Source organism: Tamandua tetradactyla, chromosome 1 (genome assembly GCF_023851605.1).
Source record: "Tamandua tetradactyla isolate mTamTet1 chromosome 1, mTamTet1.pri, whole genome shotgun sequence".
In the NCBI taxonomy this organism is placed as follows: Eukaryota; Metazoa; Chordata; class Mammalia; order Pilosa; family Myrmecophagidae; genus Tamandua; species Tamandua tetradactyla.
Genome location: NC_135327.1, coordinates 430,181 through 457,070, shown reverse-complemented (window position 1 = coordinate 457,070; position 26,890 = coordinate 430,181). Strand labels below are relative to the sequence as shown.

General features: G+C 51.0%; 1 protein-coding gene across 1 annotated transcript; it reads right to left on the bottom strand.

Moving 5' to 3' along the window:
- Positions 1-154: 154 nt before the first annotated feature.
- LOC143679950 (voltage-dependent N-type calcium channel subunit alpha-1B-like) lies at positions 155-23,534 on the bottom strand. Its single transcript, XM_077156441.1, is given in 10 exon segments — positions 155-2,169; positions 2,865-3,243; positions 3,246-3,691; positions 8,006-8,112; positions 10,976-11,043; positions 13,385-13,502; positions 19,780-19,852; positions 20,083-20,214; positions 22,937-23,049; positions 23,430-23,534. Coding segments are annotated over 10 exon segments (1,827 nt in total). The 3' UTR covers positions 155-1,883.
- Positions 23,535-26,890: the final 3,356 nt, after the last annotated feature.

The window sequence follows — 26,890 nt, the reverse complement described above, 5'->3', positions numbered from 1 at the left end:
TAGGCCAAGCCCTGGATTTTAAGGCTTGCCCTTAGGAAACTTATTTCTGTAGGGAAGAAACTAAGACCACCTATAATGAGACCTAAGGGTTACTTCTGAAGGACCTCTTTTGTGCTCAGATATGGCCTCTCTCAAATCCCAACTCTGCAAGGAGAATCGTTGCTCTCCCCTCTCCATGGGACATGACATTCAGGGATGAAAGTCTCCTGACAATGTGGGACGTGACTCCCAGGGATGAGTCTGGTCCTGGCACTGTAGGACTGACAATGCCTTCCTGACAAAAAGGGAGGAAAAAAGTGTAATGAAATAAGGCATCAGTGGCTAAGAGATCAAATATAATTGAGAGGCTATTCTGGAGGCTACTCTTATGCAAGCTTCAGTTAGACAGTGCTAATTGCCATGGTTTGCCAACCAACATGACTTCTGTTAACTCTTAAGAACACCTAGAGTGCAAACTGAGACTCTATAAAGGTTTCATGCACAAAATTTGCTTTCCTGGAACACATAATTTCCAGAGGGTTCCTAGGCCATAAATCTTGAAACCCAGAGGGACCAGGCTCTCCAAGATATTCAATTAATTACATTGCCCTATCCTTTAGTGTTGATACCCCTTCTCAATGTGAAAAAGTCAGAACGGGCATTCCCTAAAGATCCCTATAGATTAGAAGAAAGATCAAAGGAGAAGGAGTTATAACAGACAAAATAGGATTTAACAAATGCATACAACTGATGAATCACTACATTAACACTCCTAGCTTCCAGTGTTTTAAAGTAACTGGAAGGAAAAATCTGAAATAGTGGAATGGTAGCCCATGACAAAGTCTGAAATCTGTTATGTAAATAACTGTTAAAGAGTACTTTGAAAATTATTGCTTTTTCTTTCTTTTATTTGTATAAATCTTTTATTCCACAATAAAAAAAATTTTAATGTACAATTTTTATTTGGGATGATGCACAGTATTGATACTAGATGGTGGTGATGGCAGCACAATGGCGTGAACACAGTTAACCCATTGAGTTACGTATCTGAATGTGATCAAAGAAGAAATTTTATGTCATACGTACACAAGGAGAATAAAATTTTTTTTAAATCCACTGACTGACAATGCAAACAGTGACCTGTGTTAAACCATGAACTATATTTAATAATGTGATTATGATAATATTTTCTCATCAGTTGTAACAAAGGTACTACAATAATGCAAAATGTTAAAAATGGCAGTGAGGAAAAATAAACAAAAAGAAAATATAAATAAATAATGGGGGATAAAAGGTAAATAAATTTGGTAGATGGAAATACTGGTGTTCAATGAGAGGGACGGATAAGGTGTATGGTATGTATGAGTTTTTTCATTTTTCTTTTTATCTCTTTCTCTGGAGTGATGCAAATGTTCTAAAAAATGATCATGGTGATGATGTGATGACACTGTGAGCCACTGACTATACACTATGTATGGAGTGTCTGTGTGTAAAGATTAATCAATAATTTTTTTTAAATACGGGTGAGTATATGGGAACTCTATTTTCTCCATAATCTTCCTGAAAACTGACAAGTTCTCTAATAAAAAAAAATTATTTGGGAAGGAAAAAAAAGTTTTTTTTTTACAACTTTAGACAACCTTGTAACTCTAGAGCACAACTCTAAAGACCTATGACTGTGGTGCATCTTCGGCTAGACTGGACACCCACCTGGCACCCACTGCTCCCTCCTGCTGAGCCCCCAGCACCTCACCATGCACCTGGCACTTAGCCAGTAACCTACAGATCTTTTGGGAAGAGAAAAATAGAGCCTGAGTTACTTCTGGGCACCTGGATACAAGGGACAGAGGGAGAGGCATTGACAGCAAAAGCTTTTCTCTCCAGCTGGGAGTGACCACATCAGTTCACTGGGTGCCCAGGCAGCTGCTGATGCAGGAGGATGGGGGCCCTGCTGGGGCAGGGAGACACTCACTGGGGACAACCATGCTCTCTCCAGGAAGGCCTGTCAGCATCACTGGGGTGTGCGCGGTAGCACTCGGGTCCGAGGGCTGGCTGCTCATCCGAGAGGTATTGTGTTGATTGTCAGCATCCTCTGGCTGCTCCACCATGTTCTGGAGAGAGGTGCTGGGCAGTGCGTGCAGAGGGCCTACACCCATCATCCCATTGGCCTCCATGTCACAGTGCGGCTCCCTGCAACCAAGAATGACATCTCAGGGTCCGACATTGCCCCAGATTCCTGTTCAGTCTGCAAATCCAGCTCCTTAGTCCCCTACCCAGACTGAGAAAACATTGACCACCTCCTCTGCTCCTCCAGCATTTTGTAAAATTCTTATCATCTGTGTACTTCTGTGCCTTTGCATGTGGAAGGTAGCAAGAGGGCATCATCACACATGTGAGCAGCAAAGCCGTCTGCAGGATGAACAGGCCTAGAGTTTGATGCTTCCTAAAGCCCAGGTTAGGCCTTGCACTGACCTCCCAGCTATGCACAGGGTTTATAAGGAGGGCTGGCTTAGCCAGGCCTCCTTGACCCAAAGTGCTCACAGCCAGGCCCAGCCCGCCGGGGCTGCTCCCTCAGGCTACTTCTTTCCCACCTCTCCCTCCTCCACAGAGTTTCCTCATTTTCTCTTCTTCCTGGCCACTTTATTCTCCTCTCCTACCATTCCCAAGCCAGGGCCTCCCAAGCCAGTCCCAACAATCTCTCCACAAGCCCTCTTTTCCTCCCGGGCTCCTTGCAATGATCAGACCCTTCTGCCAAGCTCCATACTTTAGCCCTGAAAGGTACCCGCAGACCACAAGGGATAAGGCAGGCTGCCTGGAGGTCTCCACGCCACACCCGAGCTGCACCACTGTCTCCCCGACTCGCCCCTGTGGGCTCAGGGGCTGACCTGGGCTGATGGTTCCGGCCGTCGTCCTACTCCTTGCCCAGAGCCTCGCCTTCCTTCTCCGCGACCTCCTCCTCCAAGGAGTCATGTGCAGACAACGCCTTGTGCCGCGGCCGGTGCCGCCGCGCGGGCTCCTGGGCGCTCTCCGCCTCCCTGGTGCCCGCCCGTGAGCCGCCGCGGTACTGCACCCGCTGCTCAGCCTTGGTCCTGACACCGGGGACATCCTCGCCCCGCTCGGGCGCATGCCGGTGGGGGCGGTGGCGCCGCAGCTCCTTTTCGGGCGCTTGCTCCCGAGAGCCCCTACAGTGATGGCGCCGGCCGCCCTCCAGGCCCGGTCCCGAGCCACGAGTGCGCTCACCCCTGCCGTTGCGGGAGCCCGCGGCCTCCTTTTGTGGCTGCGGCGCCGCCGAGGCCGTTCCTCCCGGCCACCGGGCTCCCCGCCCTCCGCCCTGGGGCCTTCGCTCCGCTCCTGCTCCGCCGCGGGGGTCGGGGCCTTGTCCTTGTCACGGTGGCGGTGGTGCCTGCGGGGCAGGTCCGCCGGGGTGCAGGGCGGCCAGGCGGGCTTGGCAGCGTCGGAGCCATCGGCACCAGGCTGGGCCGGGCCCCCAGTGGGAGCGCGCGGGCCATCGCGGACTGGCTTCACCACCAGGGGAGGGTCCAGGTGCGTCTTCATGTCCAGCCGCAGGTGGAGCATGGTGGCCAAGCGCAGCGGCTCCTCAGGGTCCAGCTCGCTGTAGAGCGCCTCACAGCTGGCGCGCATGTTCTGCAGCCGTAGCTGGCTGGCGCACTGTTCCCACATGGAGCGCGCCTTGGCCGAGTTCTGTTGCCTGCTGTGGGGAGGACGACGGGTGAGCGACGGGCACCTGTGCCTGCCGGCTGCCCCGCCGCTCTGCCTAGCATAGAGAAAGCCGCAGATGGACACACAGCAATGGAGGGATGGAGGGTGGTGCCAGGCAAGGAGGGAGGAGGGGTAGCAGGAACCCTCAAGACCCCTCCTCAGAGTCGAGGCGGAAGACCTAGAGAGGCCCACCCAGAGCTCCACTCCCTTCATGGAGTCCCTCACCACCCCCCAGACTGCCTGCCTGCCTCGGTGGGTGCAGGCTGTGGGGACAGCAGGCACCAGCAAGATGGCACAGACTGGCTTCCAGGACTCGCACCCTGAGCCCAGAAAAGACAAAAGGGGGGAAGGAGGGAGAGCACCATTCAAATGGGGCAGAATGATGGAGAGGCAGGAGGCAGCAGCCCTTTCCCAGCCTGCCAGGGGTACCTGAGTGGAAGGGCCCAAAGATGTAGCCATTTCTCCAAAAGGCACTCCCCTATATCCACCCCCCAGGAAAAAAGCTACAAGCCAGAAGCAGGAAGGCATTTGTGAGAGGGTCAGAGAGATACGTCCTGATGTGAAGGAAGCCAGGACAGCCAGGCCCCGTAGAGCCAATGTGAGGTACGTGGTATACCAGGGCACTCAGCACTGCCTAGCAGCCACCACTTTCAGGAGCCCAGAGTTGGGACTAGGGCAGGGATGGGGACATGGATGTGCCCCTCTTGGCCACCGACGCCCCCTTTCTTTGGCCCACACAGAGCCAGCAATACCGGGTCAGCCCCACTTTCAGGCTAGTAAAGGCCCTTACCCCCTCCCCCACCCCATGTGGCCTCCACAGCCCCGGTGGCCAAGGGAAGCCTTTGGCATCTGGCTCCTATTGAATAAGCCACCCAGGTAGGCAACCCCAGCCCACGCCCCCCTTTCGGCCAGCATCACAGCCTTCAGCCTAGTGAGGAACTCTCCCAACTGGCACACAGGCCTCAGCAACCTGCACCTCCCTTCACCCAACCCTCGCAACAACCCTGAGCCTCAGGCACTACTGCTGTCCCCATTTTACAGAGCAGGGGACTGAGCCTACAGAGGGGATATGTGCTCAGGGCCCCTCAGCGAGGCAGTCATGGAGCCAGGTTCAGGTGAAAGGGAAGACAAGTATCTGATGGAGATGTGTGGTCTAGCAAGGCCTGGCCACACCGGTCAACAAGGCAGAGCCACAGCCCAAGGAGGCCACAGGCGACCTGCAGAGGGCTGGGACGAGCTGGGCCTCCAGTTGGCCCCTCTGAGGCTAATGAGCACTGACCCTGGCCCCTTCTCAGAGAAGTCTGGGCTGCAGGGTATGTCAGAGGGCAGCGCCTCACAAGTCTGTACAGAACAGAGGAGCCCAGTCTAGGGGCCAGGCAGGGTAGTGTGTGGGTCCTTACCTGAGGGGTTTTGCTAGCCTGGCTGCCTGGCCCATCTGCCTCCTGGTGGAGTGCCCTCTCCACACCTCCCTGCTCCCCAGAGTGTAGACTCAGCTGCTTCTAGCTCCCTCTGACACTTCCAAGGGGAAAAGAGGCTCTTGCAGACCCACTTTCCCTTTGGGTGTGACTCCAGCCATTTCCACATGACTTTCTGGAAGCTTTTCCAAACCAAGAAAAGCTGAGTGTCCCTCTACAGTCATTTCATTACAATTCCGCACCCCTGAGAAAGGACCAGCTCTGTTTCAAGTCGCTCCTTCTCAAGGCTGAAGTCCATGTGTATCTGTAAGGAGCTAGAAACAGCTCCCCTGCCCATAGGCCCTGGGTGCAAACAGGCATGTGTGTGAGTGTTTGTGTGGATGTGAGTGTGAGTGTATGAGAGGGTATGTGTGAGTGCAAGTGTGCTATGTATGTGCAGGTGTGCTGTGTATGTGCAAGTGTGTATGTGAAACAAAATGTATAAGAGTTATGTGTGAGGGCATACTGAGTGTGAGTGAGAAGGTATGTGAGTGTGTAGGAGTATCATGAGTGTGAGTGACCATGTTTGCTTGTGAGGGTGTAAGAAGGTATGTATGGGTATGAGTGTGTTGTGGGTGCGTGTGTGCATGTTTGTGTGTTTGTGAAATGGGCTGTGGATGTGAGGATATAAGAAAGTACATGTGAGGATGTGAGTGTGTGCATGTGTGAGTGTATGTGAGCACTGTGAGCATATGTGCATGCAAGTGTGTGAAAATACATGTGTTTGTGTATAAGTTGTCAGCGTGTGTGCATGTGCACAGAGGTTGGGGTGTTGACACAGTGAGCCAGGAGGACACGTCGAGCCTATGCTCTTCCCATGTGCCTTGGTGGCTGTGAGCCGAGGGCAGGTTTAGGCAAAGCGGGGGCTGCAGCCTCGGCCAACACAAGTGGGATTCCCACACGGACCCCGTCTCCCACACACTCACAGGGCCCGGCTGGGTCCTCTCGTAACCCCAAGGAGCCAGAAGTCCTCACAATGTGAAAGTGCTCATCTCACACAGCCCACGGCGCATCTAGGGGCACGGGCTCAGGGTGAGGACAGAGGGCAGCTCACCCTCATGGGCAGGGGACAGGCCTGGGCATGGCTGGCCCCTGCCAGCGTGAGTCACCAGGAAAGCAGGCAAGTAAGGGACTAGGGAGAAGAGTGGATGGAGGGAAGGCAGCATGGGCTGCACCCTGGGAGGTCTCCCATCACACTCCTGGGGGCTGGAGGTCAGAGCAATCCACACTGGGCAGTGGCCTGCTGTGACTGGCTACAGAGAAGGGCACCTTAAAGTCATGTTCCAGGTAGAGCCTGAGAGACCCACAGCTGGCCCTGGGTGGGGGGCACAGCAGGGGCCCTTTCCTGTGTGGAGAGCAGTGTCTCTGATGAGCCCCTGGGATGCTGGCGCTGGCTGCAGAGCATCTACAGCTCCCAGGAGCCCACTCCAGGAGAGGAGAAGGGCATCTCCATGGTAGACCCGAGCAGGTCACAAAGCCCACGGCTGATGTCTCTTGAGGAAGGTGGGGAGAAGGCCAGGGGGGCCCCAGACCCCCTTCCACAGGACAGCCCAATGTCACCTAGCTCAGGACTGGGGCCGCAGCCTCTCTTCTCAGGACACTAGGGCCACAGGGAAGTGGACACACCCCAGGACGAGGCCAGCAGCAGGGCCCCCATGGCTTGCATGGGGCTGAACAAATCACACTCATGGGCCTGGAGCATCCTGAGATGAGTGCAACCCCAGGGGCAGGTGGCCAAATTGAAGTGACAAAATAACCAACCAACCATAGACTCAAACTGACCAACTAAGCACCTGGACAACACCACAAAGCCATGAGCCCACCCGCAGGCCCACCAGGTCAACTCTCCTGTAGCCCCTCCCATGCCTGGCCTACCCCAGGAACCACCTGTTTGGCCTGGAGACCGGGCTGTGGGCCCTGCAAACACCCCCCTGAAAATAGGCAAGAACTGGCCACCACACAGACACACATTCTCAGCACATGCCAAGGACATACGAGCCCTAGACCCCCACAGACCCCCACATGCCATCACACACACTCAGTGCACACATACTGCACACACGCTCCTGGCACAAGTCACTCATGGTCTAGGCACTCTGAAAAGAGAGGGTGGCCGGCTACAGGGTGGGGCCGATGAGCAGAGTGCTCATGATGCTGGCAGGGGCATTAGCGCCTGCCCAGGTGTAGCACCTCTGTGAGTAGACCAGGCTCTGTGCCCTGGAGGTGCACCGCAGCCAGGCCATGCCAGAGTCCCTTGCTTCCTTCCACACACTGCCTTCCCTGGGCTCATCTGCCCCAGCCCTCTGTGGTGCTCGGCCCAGGGAAACCCTGAACACCTAAAGGAAAGTGACTACAGTGTGGCTGGGCTCTGCTGAGCACTGAAGCCTGGGTTCTGTCCCATGGAAGCCCCTGCCTGCCCCCACCTTTCCTGGTCAGGGGGCTACCCGTCGCCGTCTTCCTGTGGCCTCTGACCCAACACTGGAACCGTGCAGAGACATCTTTGGAAGCTGTAGCAAGACTGTCAGCCTGCCAAGACACCACCTACAGTCCCCTGAGAGCAGACTCCCTGCCTCAGCTTCATGCCACCAGGGGCAGCTGCAGGGGCCTCGACTACCCTGAGGCTGCCCAGCCAAAAGACTGCCACAGCAGGCCCTGGCCTACCCTTTGCTCAACGGCTCCCCTCTTCCCACAGCCACCTCAGGGTTCACAGCTCCTGGGGAAGGGCCATGTCCTCACAAGCTACAGCTAAGGCTGGGGACCTCTATGGAAACCTCCAGAAGGGGTGCCCTGGTGAGGACCCAGGCCTGGGATGCTGCGGCAGCCCCTCTCCCACCCCCATCTCAAAGCCTTACGCGGCAATGGAGAGATTGGCGGCAGACATGGGGCTGACTTCAGCCACTTCTTTGGCCTTCTGCAGAGCAAGCTTCTAATTGGCTGCCTCTTCCATCTCCTCTTCATTCTGTTTGAAGGTACAGAAGTTTCTAGTGGCCACCAAGCCCTGTGTTCACTCTGATGCCATTGCATCTCCTTCCTGGAGCCCCCCACACCTTGCAGAAGGCAGCCCTCTGGGTATCCCCTTTCCTTGTCCACTGCATGAAGGGGAGGCCCCCAAGAAGCTCCCTTGGCACCCTCCTGCTCTTTCTGGGCACAGGCACTCCCAGGTTGACCCCCAATGCAGACGTGTGCCCTGATCCTCCTGAGCTCCAGACCCAGTTGCCCAACTCAGACTGGACATTTCTGCTTGCTTGTCCCTCAGCACTTCAGACTCAACTTGCCGAAATCCAAATTCTTCTCTCCTTCCATTCCACTTGCTCCTCACAAGAGTGGGCGTGTTGTCCTTATGCTGGCCTCATCTGCAGAGCAGGAACCCCGAGGACAGAGGGCAGGCTCTAGAACCTGCACACCCCTGGCCCAGTTGCTGAGGTGTCTCCAGCGGGGCCAGCACTGCTTCTGGGCTTCCCCACCTGGCCTGCCCCCCCCCCAAGGCTCTCCACTGTAGAGGCTAGGTGTGTGCGCATGTGCAAGGAGGGGAACAGTGGCTCCTCGACAGACCCTCTCGTCTGACCCACAAGTTGCTAAGTGGAACCCATAGGCTTTGCTCCCAGGGCCTGGAGACAAGAGCTCTGAGTGTCCATGGCTCCAGGTGAAAAGCTAAGGATTCCACGCTGCCTGTCTGGCTGCTGGGGCTACTGCATTTCCTCCTACGTAGACATGGTGGCCCAGGACCGCGGGTGACTCTGGGCACCCCAGCACACAGTCCCTAATGTCCTCAAATCTGCATTCAGGTACACGAAGATGGCTAGAACTAAGCCACCTGCTGGCTACCTTCCACTCTACCACTGCTGTGAAAAGACCTTCAGGCTTCAGGACCAGAGAGGAGATAAAACTGGACATACCACAAAAGCCCAGGACCCAGGGTCCCTCCTCAGAGCTACGGAATTTGTCCTAGTTTATGACCCTCTGGGCAGGGGACTTCCCCAGTCACTCCAAGGGGTCTCCTGAAGTTCCCCCAAAAGTTCTACAAACAAGTCCTAAACTTGAACTGACTCATTTCAATGAATAAATAATGCTGTAAGATGTTTCTGAGGGTATAAAAAAGGGAAGAGTCAAGTGGTGGCCTTTGGACTCATGGTCACTCAGCAAATGCCTGCAGCCAGCCAGCTGGGCCTCCTCCCATCCTAACTCCCCAGGAAAGGGAATTCTCAAACAAGGGCAGTTAGCCTGAAGGTCGGGCTGCATCAGGCATGTCTGTTCCCATAAACAAGGTTCTCACCCATAGCAGACCTCAAAGAGACCATGAGCGCCTCAAAGCTCAAGCAGACATGCCCCTGATGGCTGTGGGGCAGATAGCCAAGTTCACGGTGTCCTCAGGCCTGGCCCCTGCCCAGGAAACCTTGACACCACAGAGCTCTCCCAACACTGCCACAACTCTCCAGCCCTGCCTGGGGCTCAGTAGAGGTCCAGTCTGGCTCAGTTCTCAGAAGTGGGAAGCCTGAGCAAGGAAGAAAGCTGGACTCGCAGGCACCACCATGGACCAGGCCAAGGACCAGGGTGGAAAAGGAAGGCTGGGCAGAAACCAAGGGCTGGTGAGTGCCTAAGGACAATGAAGGCACAAGAAACACTCAGGTCACTGTGGATGATGGGGGGCTTCCTACCCAGCATAGCTCCAAGAGGCACCTAAGCCTCCACCTTCCTGGCTCCAGGCTTCTGGATCTTCTGTCAGGGAGGGCCTGGGCCAGGGACAGGACTGTTGAACTGTGCTACAAACTCCTGTGGGGGCATACATGTGGCAACACAAAATCACGCAGACATTGGTGCAGGGACAGTGAGTGCTGGCAGGGCTCGGGGGCGGGCACGGTATGGGGGTGGGTTGCAGGCGGAACTCTGGGGTGCACACAGTGCAGGGGTGGGGCCCAGGCAGAGCTCAGGGGCATACACAGTGCGGCGTGGGGTGGGGTGGGAGCCACACAGTGTAGGGCACATACACAGGCAGCAGGTGACAGCCGGGTTGCAGAGCAAAAGCACAGCTCGGGCAGCTGCAGCCCACAAGGGGCCAAAGCACAAGGAGGGGAGCCTGGGTTGGAGGTCACAAAGCAGTGAGATGCCAGCAGTGCTGTGCTCAGCACCACAGGGGAGGGCCAAGCAGTGAGAAGCCGTGTCCCCAGCAGGGAAGTCACAGAGGGGGACATGTGTTATCCTGTCTCCCATTGGGCCTGGACCAGAGATGAAGAGTAGATAGTGTCTGTGGAGGGGAGAACATAGAGACACCACCCCACAGCCCAGGGTGCAGCAGGTGGCCCTTTGCCCTTATGACCACAAGTTTCCCCTCACTGACCAGAGATGACCACTGGTGTCCATGCTCTGCCTTTAGGGTCTTTAGACCTGGAATTTCACTAGAGCGCAGCTAACCCATCCCTCTCGTGTCTGACTCCCCCTTCCTCACACAGCTATCCTGAATGAAGCCTCAGTCCTGAGGCTGCAAGGGCTCCCTCCAGGTGACACAGCCCCTCTGGGTCCCCACACTCTATCCTGCCTTCCAGGCCACTCTCCCAGGCAGGGACGTCTTGGGGCCATCTGCCCAGGTTTCCCTCAGCGTTTCTGGCATAGGTCTCTCCAAGCTGCCTCTGCTCTCTCCCTGCACACTCCACGTGGCAGACTGACCTCTGCCTGCCCAGATGCTCAGGGACTCCCCTAGACAGGTGGCCCGAGGCTGCACCCAGGCCCGCAGCTCCTCAGGTTCCACAGGCCTCACCAGAGCTATGTAGGCCTCCCCTCCCCTCCCTGCCCAGCATGGGGCTGAAGGTGGCCTCCTGCCCACATACCTTGGTTAGCTCCTGGGTGTTAATGAGATTGTCCACCGCGATGGCCAGGAAGACATTCAGCAGGGTGTCTGGTTGGCCCCAGCTAAGGAAGGGAACTCGGCCCCCACATCCTCCCCGCCAGCTGAGCCCCGGTCCCCCTTGGATAACAGGTCCATCAGCCCTTGGCATCCACCTGCCCACCCAGATCCATCTGGCCCCTCAGGCCCCACCAGGCTCCCAGACTCTGCTCACTGCCAAGCTCTCTCCTAACAGTCTTCCCAGTCTCCCCTTCACTCAGTCCCGGACCATCCACCCTCCTCTACTGCCCCTAAGCCCAAGCTCTTCAGCCTGAGCTCTGGGGTTGTGCTAGTTATACCTGCACCTGTTGCACCTCATGAGGGCTTGTGCTCTGCTCACATCTACCGCTGCATCTGTTCCCACTCCTCCCCACAAATGCCCTGCCTTGGCAGTCTCCAGGGGGCTCCGTCACCTGCTGGGTCCTATGGGCTCCAGCCCTTGGCTAGGCTTGGGTCCCTCCCTCTCTGTGGTGGAAAGCAGCTCTGAGAGTCCGCTGAGTGCCCAGCACTACACCCAGGGCTCTGAGAGCCCCATCAGAACCCCAAGGAAGGGCTGCCCCCACCCCTGCAGGACCACTCAAGGCCACCTCCTCCCCAGCCTGGCCCTCTGAATCTCTCCAGGGTGCCCTTGTGCTGTCACAGGCCTCTCCTTGCACAAGGCTCTCCTGTCCTACCCTGGGAAGTGACTTTTCCCACAGCTCATGCTACCACTGACTGGCAGCATCCCCTCAATCTGGGCCCTAAAGCAGGGCCCTGAAGAGCCACCCCAGCTGCGCCCAGCCCCATTCCTGCCCACCTGCCCATCTGCCCAGGGCGCCCAGGGCTGCCTCCTAGTTATCTCTTGGTTCCAGGGCTCTCAGGCCAGCATGGCTGCTTCTGGTCCAGGAAATCTCTGCGGGGCCATCCTGGGCACTGCAAGGTGCCAGGCAACACCTTTGGCCTCCACCCACTTGAGGGGAGGTGCACTCACTACCCCATCTCCAGACGGTCCTGGGGGCAGCCACCCAGCTGAGAACCTTGTGCTCTGTAGAACTGTAGTGACTAGAGCCACTGTCCCAGTGGCTGCGGGCAAGGACAAGGTGATGCCCCTGCTGGGAAGAGAAGCCTCGGGCTGGGGTAGGCAGGTGCTCCCCCCAGTTGGACTCAGGTGAGCTGCATCCCAGGGTCCCACCACAGGTAAGTGTGCTCAGGGTGTCAGCAGAGCCCAGAGGACAGGATACCCCAGCACAAGGTACAGACTTGAGGAGGGAGGGCATAGTTGCTGGGGATGACCAGAGGCACACACTGGGCAGCAGGAGAGACTAGGGATGGGAGGGGCCCGGCCTCTGTCTCAGGGAGGTGGTGCCTCATTTTGGACAGCACAGGCTGGTATATGTCTAGGGGAATGTCTGTGGCCACCACTGAGTCCCCACCCTTGGGCCTCAGCCTCCCAGGGGGACGTAGACCTCTCCCTGGGGACCAGGGTCTGTGCGTGTGACTGAGGACCCATCTGCAGCCACAGCACAGGGTGTGGGAGATGAGGGGCCACTGCCTGTGACAGGTCAGGGGAGCAGACAGGCAGACAGAAGCAGAGTGCCTGAGCCAGGTCATGGGCCACAGATGGGAGTGAGCGTGCAGGACAGACAGGGAGAACAGGCAGGGAGCGCAAGCGGGCAAGACAGGGAGAACAGACAAGACAGGGAGAGTGGGTAGGACAGACAGGAAGACCAGGCAGGACAGATGGGGAGAGTGGGCAGGCCAGGGGCCAGCAGGCTGCTCAACATGCTCCTTCCTCAGAGATGACAGCAGGGCACATGGGCCACAGCTTAGGACTTTCTTGGCTGCAGCCAGCAGCACAACACCTGGGCTCTGCAGGAATGTTCCTGCCTGGGCCCTGGGTTGGGGCTGGAGCATCTGCTTTAACAGCCTCCAGGGACTAGGCGCCGACTCTCGCTGCAGATCCAGCCCTGTGGGTGCCCAAAACACTGCTGCCCACCCGCCTCTCCTGCCCTGCCGGGTCCCCCAGCCTGACCCTGTCATTCTCCTACATGCACCTTTACATTTATCCACAGCAGAAGGTTTTCTAAGACTAATGCCAGAAATTAATGGATCAACTATATTCCAGTTTAAAAAACAAGCCAACTGCTGCTGTTGGTGACCAAAGTGCCTGCAGCCTCACTATGCCAGGCCCCACCATTTGCCACTGGCTCCCCATGCTCAGACCATGTGCCCTTCCTGGTCTGCAAAGACCATCTCCCCCTCCCAGCTCTCCAGGCTCACATTCCTAAGAGCCTCTCTGGTTCAGTCTGCTCGCCTCCTCACCCTATGCTCCTGGAGAAAGCTCAAGGCCCATTAACTTCCCAGAGAAGGATACAATTTCCAAACAGAGTCAGGACAATGAAGTAAAAGGATGAGAACAGGCCTTTGTTGACTCCGCCTTGTGACTGGATCCCATGGTACATCACCACATTCCAGTCCTCCCCGGTCAGGATCTGTGGGGCAGACGGAGCAGCAGGTAGATGCCTACAGCTGGCACACAAGCACCCAAATGCCCACACTCAGTACACACACCCACATGCCTGCATAGCAGCCTGCATGTGGCATATGCACCCACACACATGTACGCTGCCTGCACCAGGCACACACGTACACCCACAGGCCTGCAGGACCACCTGTACCCCACACAAGCATCCACACGCCTGCACCCAGCACACACCTGCACCTGGCACACACACCCACACACGTGCACCCAGCACAAGCACCCAGCACACACCTGCACCTGACACACACCTCACCCAACACAAATGTACCCACATGCCTACAGGGCCACTTGCACCCAGCACACACACACCTACACACCTGTACCCAGCACATGCACCTACATGCCCACAGGGCTACCTACACCTGGCACACACCCACCACACACCTGCACCCACCACACACACCCACATGCCTGTATGGCCACCTGCACCCTGCACACATGTACCTACACGCCTGCATGGCCGCTTCCACCAGGCACACATGCACCCACACATCTGCACCCAGCACATGCACCACATGCCTGCAGGGTGGCTGCACCTGGCACACACACAACCACACACCTGCACCTGATACATAAGCACCCACATGCCTGCAACGCCACCTCCACCTGGCACACATGTACCCACATGCCTGTGGCCCAGGTTTGCTGCCTCTGTGGCCCCCAGAAAACTTCCACAAGTGCCAGCAGCAAAGCTGTTTAGACCTGCAAAGGTGAGTACAGCTCAGGTGTCAGCCGGGAACAAGGGGCTGTTCCACACAGGAAAAGGGGGCAGTGGTGTCCAGGGCGGCTCAGAGGCAGCGCTGAGCACAGGAGTTGTCAGGCCCAGAGCTGCCCTCTGGCTGTTGACCGTTGAGGGAACTGGGCCTCCCTGAGGGCCCCACATCAGCCTGCAGGGCAAGGACACTAGGTGCAATCCCTGCTGCATAGAACACCACTCTCTTCTGTGGCTGTTTTGGGGAAAGTACAGGAGGATCAAATAACACACACTCGTAAGTCCACACTCAAAAGGAAAACTGTTTCTCTCGGGTCATGTGTGCATCAGGGTCCTTTGGGAAGTTCTACACCATCTTGCTCACCCCAGTGCCTGGTGAGGACACATGACACGTCCTGTCTGCAGGAAAATGCAGCAGGCACCTCCAGACACTGAGGATGGGCTCAAACTGTGCACACCCTGCAGCTGTTTGTATTCCATATTATATCTCTGTAGTTTATCCATTTCGATACATATAAATCTACTTTTTCCTATAAACCAATGCATAGTTTTCCTTCAATTTACTGGTGCATCCTTACAGATACTTCAGAGGTTTCCAGTTTTTATTCAGGGTCCCAAGTGGCTGGATCTCACCTCAGCAGCAGCACATGCACCCCCAGTCCTCACACCTTCACTGTTTCCCAGTCTCGTCCTCTTCACTGCCGGGACCCACGCTCCTGGGGGTCTCCTCCCTCACTCTGCGAGGCTTCCTAATGCACCCTTGCATATATGCATCCATCTGAAATGCCTGCTGTAAATAATGTCTTCATGCCTTCTGTCTGTTTTAAACTTATTTTTGCATTATAAAGAAGTTTAGCTAATAAATTTTAGTAGTCTTTTCCTTTATGGTCCCTACTGTTCATGGCTTAAGATACCCTTCCCTATTCCAAGGTCATAAATACTTTCCTCAGATACCTTTAAAGTTTCAGTTTTCATATTTAGGTGTCTATTCCAACTGGAGTCTGTTGTTTTACGTACGCATGGCGGTGAGGTCAGAGTCCTTTTTTTTCCATACGGCCAATTTTCCCAGACCCATTTTTTTTAACACATCATCTTTCCCCTGTGGAATGATAATGCCATCTTGCTGCCATAAATCTCTGTCTATGTTCGGGCTCCCTGGTCTGTTCACTTGATGTTTTGTGTTTATATATACATATATATATATATATATATACATATATATATATATATGAAACACACTATCTTCATTACTTAGCTTTAAAAAATGTCTTGATGTATGCAGGGGAAACTTTCCCTTCTTGCTCTTTAGAAATGTCTTGACTGTTCTTGGACATTAGCTCTCCATATTGGAATCAATATGCTAAATTCCAAGTGTAGTCCTGTTGGGATCTGATCTGGATTGCACTGAATTCACAGACTAGACTGGGAGAACTGACACATTTATCATTTCAAGCCTTCCCATTTATAATGCATCTCTCCACATCTTCAGCCCTACTCTGAGGTCCTTCACTAACATTATGTTATTATCCCCATACAAGTCTGACATAATTTTTGTTAGATTTATTCCTGGGAACCTTATAACATATTGTGTTGCTACAATGAATGAGAGTTTTCTTATTTAAATGAATAATGTTATATAGGAAAGCTATTGATTTTTGTACTTCAATCTTGGGTTCAGCGATATTAGTGAAGTCTCTCATTATTTCTAACAGATTATCTTGGATTTTCTATATGAACAATCAAATCACTTGCAAATAATAACAAGTTTGTCTAATTCTTTCCAGACTTTCTCCCTCACTTCATAACACTGACTTATAATGCCTGAATACTAGGTACTTTAGTTTGCTAATGCTGCCAGAATGCAATATTCCAGAAATGGGTTGGCTTTTATAAAGGGAATTTATTAAGTTACAAGTTTACAGCTCTAAAGCCACAGAAATGTCCAAATTAAGGCATCCAGAGAATGAAACTTTGACTGAAGTAAGGCTGATGCCTGTTACATGGGAAGGCATGTGGCTGGTGTCTGCTGATCCTCCTTCCTGGTTCCATTGCTTCCAGCTTCTGATGCCAGTGGCTTCCTCTCTAAGCATCTGTTGGGCCATACTATAGCTGCTCTGGGGCAAACTCTGGATTTCATCTCTGAGCTTAGCCTCTCCCAGGGCCGGAGATTTCTTCTCTTCATGTTCCAGCTATTTCTGTGAGTCCTTGCTTAGCACCAGGGCTATGTCTGTCAGCACTCCCTGCATCTCTAAATGTCTGCATCCCTGTTGACTCAGACCTCTTTCTCTGTGAGCTCTTTTAAGGATTCCAGTAAACTAAGCACCTTGAGTGGGTGGAGTCTCATCTCCATCTAATCAAAAGGTCCTACCCACAGTTGAGCATCTCCACAATTGGGCATTTCACATCTCCATGGAAACAACCTAATCAAAGATTCCACTCTGCAGTACTGAATCAGGATTAGAGATTGACTTTTCTGGGGTACCTACAATTTCAAACCAGCACATTAGGCTTCCTTGTTTTTTAATGATAATGTTTCTAATATTTCACTATTATTTATGAGGCTTGCTATGAGTTTTTTAAATAGCAGCTTTCTTGAAGTATAATTCACATATAATTCATCCATTTAAAGTATGCAATTCAATGGCTTTTAATATATTCACAGATATGTGCAATGATCATTACAGTCAATTTGAAAACACTTTCATCCCCCCACACCTACCCCCCCCAAAGGACCCTTTAGCTATCACCCTCCTTACTCTGGGTTTTTTGGAAATAATCTTTACGAGTTTTTTTTAAAGTCCTATTGATTTTTAGTATGATAAGATGCTTTTATTATGAATGAAAGTTGACATCAATGATATTTTTCCCTGCATCTACTGACATGATTAGTTTCCTCTTTTAACCTGTAAAGACAGGGAATTCTGCTAATAAATTATTGTTTAGCTATGAGGTTCTGTTTTTTAATACCCAGCAGGGTTTGAGTTTTGATTGTTTTATTTTGGACTGTTGGTGTCCACCTGACCAAGCCAAAGTGTTGGGTGTCCTCTGTGTGGGGCAGTGCTTAGGGGCCAGGGACACATTGCTTTGCCTACTTCTGGCTCTAGAATCAAGGCTGTACTAGTCTCATGAGTGATTCATTCCCTTCTGTGAAATGAGTTAAGACAGTTATTTTCTGTTTTCTGAAGTCAGTAAAACTCACCTCTGTAACTGACTGTATCCAGGGCAGGAAGCAGACAGGCTACAGTTCAATTTATTTAATGGTTATGACTTTATCTGAGTTTTGATTTCTTCTTCAGCCAATTTAAGTAATTTATCTTTTCCTATAAAAATGCATTTAAGGCGGGCCGCGGTGGCTCAGCGGGCAAGAGTGCTTGCCTGCCATGCCGGAGGACCCCGGTTCGATTCCCGGCCCCAGCCCATGTAAAAAACAAACAAACAAACAAAATATAATAAAACAAGAAAATGTTTAAAGATGTTTCCCTTTCTTCCTCCCTTCCTTCCTTCCATCCTTCCTTCCTTCTCTCTGTCTTTCCTTCCCTTCCTCCCTCTCTCTTAAAAAAAAAAAAAAACAAAAAAAAAAAAAATGCATTTAAGTTTTCAATCACCCTTGTATTCTTTGTGGCTTCGAAAAAATCTCCCCCTTTTCTGTATCATATCTCCCTTTAGAACTTTAATTTTTATTTGTGCTTTTTTTCTCTTATCAGACTTGCTATCAAGTTTTCTACTTTATTAGTCTTCCTGAGAACAAGCTTATCATGATTTTGTCAACTGGGTTTTAATTTTCTGTTTCATTCATTTCTGCTCATATACTATGATTTTCCTGCTCTCAGGTTTTCTTCAGTTTATTATTCTTTTTTCTACATTCCTGAGATGAGTACTTAATTATCTTCAGTCTTTCTTGTATTTTGATCACTCCATTTAAAATTTAAATTTCCCTCTAAGTATTAACTTAGCTTTATCTCATAAGTTTTTATGCTCTTGTTCCATTCTAAACATTTTATCATTTCCATTGTGATTTCCTCTTTACACCAATATTTAGTAGTGCACCTTTCAGATTTCAAATATAGGGAACACTTAAAATGACTTTATCTCAATGGTCTCTAGTCTATTTAAATGATATGAAGAACGTGTTCTGTAGGGTAACAATTCTTTAATTCAGTGGGAATTTTCATTGTGATCTAACAAGTGGTCAATTTCTGTGGAATTGCTTACCTTTAGAATTTCACTTGCCTTCTTTTTAAAATGTCTGTCTCTTTATTAGCATTCCCTATTTGTTCATACCTAATCCTGATTTCCTTTAGGTCTTTGTCCATGGTTTCTTTTAGCTCATTAAGAATATTTAGAACAGTTGATTTAATATCTTTGGCCAGTAATTTCTATGGTTAGGCTTCCTGAGAAATGAATTCTGTCAAATATTTTTTTGCATGGATGGGCCATAATTTCCTGTTTTCATTGTATGCTTTGTAATTTAAGAACAGTTTTAGCCACATAAACTTTCCGAGGAATTGTGATCCACTTGGTGATTGAGCAAAGGAGGCTGATGAGGAGAGGTTACTTCTTCCTGTGTGGCCACAGGACCACAACTGTCCAGAGGAATTTTGAATGGCAAACAAAGGGAACCAGAAGGAGGGCATACAAGGCTAAGCAATAAGAATGGTGAGCTGAGCCTGGGCTGACAGGAACTAAGAGCAAGGGATAGGAAGCACAAAAACAAGTTCCGTAGGGTTGACAGTCTAAGAGGCTAGGGACATCAAGCAAAATCCATGACTTGGAGGTTATGCAGCCTGTGAGACTTTCCCAAGGGTCATGGTGGGTGAGACAACATGCTCTCTGACATGGCACACAGAGAGAGTCAGTAGAGTGGAAATACAGTGGTGTCAACATATTGGTGAGGTCAGTCATGGCAGAAAATGGGCCCACAGCCTTGACTTCCAAGGAACTTGGTTGGAGCATGGGCTCCAGATACAAAAGAGAACTGAGGGGCCTATTGTGGTCTTAGACACTGGGGAGAGGTGTTTAAGGAGTGTTTGTGTTTTTGTTCTCAGAGAAGAAAAGAGAGACATGATGCCAGGTCTGAGATGTCAAGAAGATAAGTTAGTGACTTGAAGCCCAGTATCTGCCAGATGGTCTGGTCCCTAAGGAACTAAACTTGCCCCTTAGATGGCATTGTAGCATCCAGCTTCCCTTCCAATCAGGCCGGGGTCTAGAACTGGAGACCCACACATTGCAAACCTGCCTATGTTTATTTCCTATGTGATCTCTTTTTCTTTTCTTTTCTTTTTTTTTATTGCATGGGCAGGCACCTGGAATCAAACCCGGATCTCTGGCATGGCAGGTGAGAACTCTGCCTACTGAGCCACTGTGGCCTGCCCCCTATGTGATCTCTTACATATTGTGGAAAGTTTGTCTGATATGCCAGCTGTCTGAGCTGTGCTCAGGAACCAAGAAGAGGATACCTTCCCGGCACCCAAGGAGATGAGAAGTGAGCAGACCAGGAGTGTGCAGAGAACCTTACCTGGAAGACAGTGAGGATGACAGCTGGGAAGGTGTCAAAGTTGGTTGTCAGAGTCTCATCTTGAAAGTTGAACCTGAGAAAAATAAGAAGTCTTGGGAAGCAGCAGTTCCATCAGAAGCTTTTTACAGACTGCAATGGGCTGCTTCCTCAGAGTCACCAGCCTAGGGTTAACTCCCCAAATTCCCACTGAGCACCTTCAGGGAGGGAAGGCAGGTGGAGGAGATCAGCAGCAGAACTGTCTGCTCAGAACTCAAACTCCAAGTGGAATGCAGCTCATACCCTCTCCTCTAGGGCACCACTTACTGTCCCCCGAACAGCTGCATTCCCAGCATAGAAAAGACCACAATGAAGAGGAAGAGCAGGAAAAGGAGGCTGATGATGGACTTCAGGGAGTTGAGCAGCAACATGACCAGGTTCCGCAAGGAGTTCCAGTAGCTGGAGGGAGACAGGCAGGTCTGGACACTGAGCTTCACCCTTATCTGGCCCTTGGCTCTCAGCCTGTGCCTTCTGTGCCCTTCTGAGCCCTGATGCTCCCACTGAAATCTCCCCTGGAGTTTGAGACCCACCATCCTGGACTTCTCTACCTGGAGGCCCATTGGGAGGCACAGACACGTGACCGGCGCTCAGCTCACCATTTCTATCTCAAACCTGCTCCTCCTCCTGTCACTCTTCTCAGCAGAAAAATGCCACCATCCATCAGGTGGCCAGAAAACCCAGACTTCATCCTTGGCCCACTCTCTCTCTCCCTCTCCCTGCAACATCCATCAGCCACAGGTCCTCCAATTGTCTGTTATCAGCAGGCAGATAATGGAGCTGAGCCAGAACACAGACCAGACTTCAGCAGCAAGTCCAGCTTGTGATAAAAGCACAGCTGCACCAGGCAGTGTGTTCAGTGGCAAGCACCTCCAAGAACCATGAGTGGTCTGGAGCCTGCACTTGGGGTGGGGATGTGACAGGATTGAGGTTTCTTGGCCTCCCTCAATGCTCTTCTCCTCCTCATCCTGCCACACAAACACTCCTGGAGGGCAATAGCCTCCTCCAGGTATAGCCTCCAGTCCTGGAGGGAACTTTCTCAGGAGACCCAGGGTGCACAGATTTCTCAGAAGTCCAAGTGAGTCACCCCCAAGCCACCAGGGACACCCTAACATGCCTCTGTTCCTTTGTACGTGCTATACCCTCACCCTGGAATGCCCCTCCCTTCTTAAATGGAATCATCTGTTGCTCCTTGAGCATTACTTCAGGTATGAAGAAAATAATAACAATAACATCAACAGCTAGCATTTATTAGGCATCCACCATTTACAAGACCCTATAGTAAACATTTTACAAGTGTGACTGAAATCCTGGAGGTAAATACTACTTCTGTCCCCATTTTACAGGTGAGGAAACCAAGGTGAAGGCCTGACAACACGAAGCTCTGCTCTTCACCCTAATCCTCAGCTGTTACCTATTTCTTCTTCTTCACCTCAGGCCCACCCCCTGTGCTGCTCTGGGCTCCTGAGAGCTTGCACTGCTTCTCTTCTGGTTGCCAAGCCCTGCACCCAGGCAGGAAAGCCCCACCCAGGTCCAGCCATCCACTTCACTGAGCTGGCCATGACAGGGTCAGAGGTCACCTCTCCAAGCAGAATGAAACACAAAGCTGGACACAGTCTAAAATCCAGGAGGCCCAGACCACCCCCAGTTCTCTTCAAGGTGCCTGAGGGCTGGTGGGCGGATGGGCTAAAAGGAATCCAGCCACCTGCCTGGGTGAGTAGGGATCTAGGCTGGCCCTCCTCCAGGCAATTAAGGACCATCCTCTTCCTGAAGCCCCTGAGACAGTGGGTGCTATGGCAGCCTTTGCTGGCACTCACCAGGCCCCTCTCCCTTGGAATCTCAAGGAAAGCGGCAGAAGGCTAAGGACATGCCACCTTAAATGCTCAGCAAGTGCTGGCAGACCTAACTGGCCTGAATTCCCACAGAAGGCCAGCCTAAACTCTGCTGTACATACACCCTCATGTCCACAGAAGTCTTGGGCTGAGAGTTAAAGTGGATGGTGAAAGACTGATGGGACTTGGCCTACTCAGAGAGATGTCCCCATTCACGATGGGTGGTGCCCATGTGGGACCGAGTGGGTCAGTGGCAGCAGGTCTGGTGCTTGACCCTGCAAGGACATGGCCCAGTCTGCCAAGGACACTGAAGGGCCAGGGGGTGCTGGCATCCTGCACTTCAGCTGCTGGTGGCATCGCAGCCTCAGAAACCAGGGTGAGGTGAACCCAGGACAGTTGTGGGTTCCCATTTGGTCAACCACGGTTAAGAGAGGGTGACCTCCAGCTTTTGCCACTGGTAGAATTGTGGTGGAAGAGTTTTTGTCCCTCTTGCCCTCCACTCCCACCTCTGGCAGGACGGGGACCAGATTTTGTCCCAGCTCCCCTCACTAACTGCATTCCATCAGTTCTTCTATGCAGAATGGAGCAACATGCATACAGGGTTATTTGAGGATCAAATGGGTAAAACTGGAAATTCAGCATCCTCATCTCAGGAGACTCACAACATAGGGTCACACCCAAGAATGGAGAGAGCAGAGGAAGCAGGCTGGGCAGGGGGCCCTGGAGGCTCCAGGCTGGTTCTTGGAGGCCATGGGCTCAGGCCTCAGGGGCCACTCCAACACAGGCCTCCACAGGTCACCCTGAGCTCTCTCCCTTCTCTAGAGTGGGGGCTGCAAGGTAGGTGGGTAGATTCAGAAGATGAAAACACTTCTATCTGTTAACTTGCATTTTTCTCTATTAATTCATCTTTTGAAGGTTGGGGAGACAAGAATGGGGGGTTCATGACAGAGGATGGTCTGAAATAGCAGACTGCTAGCTATCTGGATAACTAGAAAGAGGGCTGGCAGCACCGAGCTAGAAGCAGCCCCAAGGCAAAGGTGTTCTGCTGGGGATGGACTTGTATCTCAGCATGTGCTGCTTCATAACCACCTTTTAAAATGTAAGCTAATTATAAGCCACAAAAAGAACATCCTGATGACTGAGATACAGGCTGGCACCCTGAATTCCTTACACTATTGCTGGCAAAACTCGCTGGGCCAGAGCTGCTTACCTCCCACCCTGTCCTGCATCCAAGAGCACACATTCCACACCTCGCACCCTGTCCTGCACCTGGGAGCACAAAGACCACGTACTTGGTGACTTTGAAGATCCTCAGCAAGTGGAGCACCTGCAGCATGCTGATCCCAAAGGAGGTTCCCAGCTTGATGGCAGCCCAAACCACTTCAAAGATGCTCCCCACAATGACCTGCAAAGGAGACGGCATTGTGTGTATGTGTCAGTGTCCCCACATGTTGTCACCCTGCATCTCTAGGTGTCACCTGCCCCCACTCCCCCCCTCCACCCCGCACAGGTCAAGTTCCTTAATCTTCAGGACCTGTCCTTCCTGTCATCCCCCAACCTACAGACACAGGAAGTTGGCAAGGAGACAGGACATGGGGCAGCATTATGCCTGTCAGTTTCCTGACGTTAAACCCACTTGTCTAATGTCTCATCCGTGCTTTACCTCAGGCAAACCATTTCAGATAGCCCTCACCACCAACCAGTTCCTTGTAACTTCCCCTCCCTGTCCTGCCACTGCTTGGAGGTGGTCAGACTCATGAATTGTGACTGACTCTTTCTTCCCACTGACAGGAGTCCACACATGGTCATCAAGTGTGCCCCATTTCCACGGGTGTGGAAGCTGGGGGCCTGGAGGTCAGCAGGCCTCTGGTACCCACCCAGGGTGACCATCGCCCCTCACATGTAATCTGAGAAGGGCCATCAGGTCAGTCCTGGGGGAGTGACTCAGAAAGAGTAGAAGAAAGATTTAAAGTGTTGAAGGAAAAACCCACCAATCTAGAATTCTATACCCCGCAAAATTATTCTTCAAAAGTGAAGGAGAAATAAAAACTTTCCCAGAGAAACACAAATTAGGGGAATTTTTTTAACTACTGACCTGCCTTGCAAAAATGTTAAGTTATTGAGTGAAAAAGAAAATTACATGGATCAGAAATGTGGACCTATATAAGGAAAAGCTAAGCATTGGAGAAGGAATAAATGAAGGTAAAATAAAATATTTCATTTTTTATTCTTTTTTTCATTTTTTATTGTGGCAGAATATATGCTAAAAACATCTTACCCATTTTAAGTGTATGTTTATGTAACATAAAGCATATTGACAATGTTGTCTAACTTTCACCACTATCTATGCAGCTCTCTTTCATCATCCCAAACAAAAACACATTATCTGTGAAGAATGCTGCTATAAGTGCTGGTGTAAAAACAGCAGTTTGGTTCCCAGTTTCCAATTTATTTGGATATATTTCTAGAAGTGGGGTTGCCAGGCCATATGGTAATTCTACGCTTAACTTTCTAAGGAGCCACCAAACTGTCTTCCACAGCAGTGACACCACTTTACCTTCCCACCAACAACATACGAAGGTTCCTATTTCTCTGCATCCTCACCAACAATTGTTATTTTATATTTTTTAAATAACAGCTATCATAGCATGTGTGAAGAGTTATCTTACTATGGGTTTCATTTACGTTTTTCTAATAGCTAAAGATGTTGAGCATCTTTTCATGTGCTTATCGGCCATTTGTATATCTTCTTTAGAGCAATGACTATTGGCATCCTTTGTCCATTTTTAAATTGGGCTATTTGTCTTTTTATTATTAAGCTGCAGGAGCTCTTTATATATTCTGGATATTAAACCCATACCAGATAAATGATTGGCCACCATTTTCTCCCATTCTACAGATTGTCTTTTCAGTTTCTTGAGAATCTCCTACAATGCCCTGCCTTGTTCAAGGTGGTAGAAGAAGCTTCAGGGCTTTATCTGTGCAAAGACTCTGAACAACCAGCAAGAATTGAAAGAAACATCTTTCTTAAAGCTCCAGAAAACAATTAAAGGATTGCAGTAATGGTGTGTGCTGAATCAAGAAAAAGGCAAGTTTAGAATGACAGGAACTTGTGGTGCCTTGATTGGCTCCTCCCCATCCCCTCACCAGAGTGGCACAGAGCTGGACTGGGCTCCCAAAGCAGGTCCCTGGTCTGGGTTCCAGAGGGAGCAGAGTAACCCTCAAGCACAAACTAGGAGCATATATGCTAGGCCCAGTCTGTCTGGTGTCAGCCAGGGAGACTGAATGAGGACACTCTTTACAGGATTGCCATCCCAGAACTTGTCCTGTGTGTACAAAATCCCAGAACTTGTCCTATGTGTAGAAAGCAGCTCAAAGAGCAGTCCTAAAGAACACTGTGGGAGAAAAACTCAATTCATGGCTACCCAAGGCAAGGATTCTTGGCTATACGACATAGCATGCAGTGCCTGGGACCTTAAGGAAACTATTTCCTAGGGAAGAGGGGACATTCATGTCCTTGTAAATGGGAGAATCCCTAGGGCCACATGTGCATGCCAAAGATAAAATACATGCAGAGAAATGATCAGGGAGTCAGTCCCCTACATTCTGGCTTCAAGCTATTCTTTAATCCCATTGTATGGAAAAGCTGTGAAATAGAGCCCTCACAGGGGACAATCTGCAAAGACTGGTGTTGTAGTTTGCTAGCTGCTGGAATGCAACACACTAGAGATGGATTGGCTTTTAATAAAAGGGGATTTATTTCATTAGTTCTTCAGAGGAAAGGCGGCTAACTTTCCACTGAGGTTCTTTCTTATGTGGGAAGGCACAAGGTGATCTCTGCTGACCTTCTCTCCAGGTCTCTGGGTTCCAACAACTTTCCCCAGGGTGATTTCTTTCTGCATCTCCAAAGGCCTGGGCTGAGCTGTGAGTGCTGAGGTGAGGTATGCTGAGTTGCTTGGGCTGTGCTACATTGCACTCTCTGATTTAAGCACCAGCCAATTAAATCAAACATCATTCATTACAGCAGGCACGCCTCCTAGCCAACTGCAGCTGTAATGAGCAACAGATGAGGTTCATGTACCATTGGCTCATGTCCACATCAACAGAACTAGGTACCTTCACCTGGCCAAGTTGACAACTGAATCTAGCTATCACAACTGGGAAAGCCATTTTCTTTTTTGCCATACTATTTTTGTTGTTTGCTCCTTGGATTCAAGGAAAGTTCTGTAGTAATACTTGCTGGTTACTAGTTAAAGAAATAGATGCTGCAGAGTCTAAATTTCAGTGATAACACATTAAAATAGCAAAACATCCAGTTTTCGATAAGAGATAACAAAACATACAGAGAAATACAAAGTAATGGTTCAAGCAGAGGAGAAAAGTAAAGCATTATATACCATCAATGGGGAGGACCAGACCTAGGACATACCTAATTTTTTTTTAAATGATCCTAAACATGCTCAAAAAACTGAAAGAAAACATGGAAAGAGCTGAGGGAAATCAAGAAAATGATGGATGAACACAAAGAGAGTATCAATAGAAAAAACAAATTTAAAACAGAACTGAACAAAGCTGAAAATCACAGTAACAGAAATTAAAAATTCCCTACAGGGATGAGATCAGAGCAGACTGGAGAAAAAAGTCAAAAAGTCAGTGAAGAGGATAAACCCAAATAGACCCACACCACAACATATTATAACAAACTTCCAAATGCCAAAGATGAGAAAATTCTGAAAGACATGAGAGAAATAATGTGCCACATACAAGGGGCCTCAATAGGACTAAGTACCAATTTATCACGGAAACCATGGAGGCAAGAAGGCAGTGGAATGGCACATTTAAAGTGTTGAAAACAAGAAAAATGGCAACAAATAATTCTATACCCTGCAAATCTGTTTTTTAAAAAAACAAGGGAGGGCAGGCTACAGTGGCTCAGTTGCAGTATTCTCGCCTGCCATGCCTGAGACCCAGGTTTTGTTTTTGGTGCCTGCCCATGCAAAAAAAAAGGCGGGGTAGGGGAGAGACTTCTGGGAAGATGGCAGAGCAGAGTGGAATGAGTTCACCCCTGCTCCATGGAACAAGATGGTTAACAGGGAGAAAATGACCAAGACTGCAGTCCTGATGCATGTAAGTGATCAAACAGGGTCTCTAGGGAGTCTGGGGGAGGAGAATGGGAGTGTAGGGACAGGGACAGGGAGGTGGGTCAGGTGACCAAATCCCCAATGGGACAGGCCGCACTGTGTGGG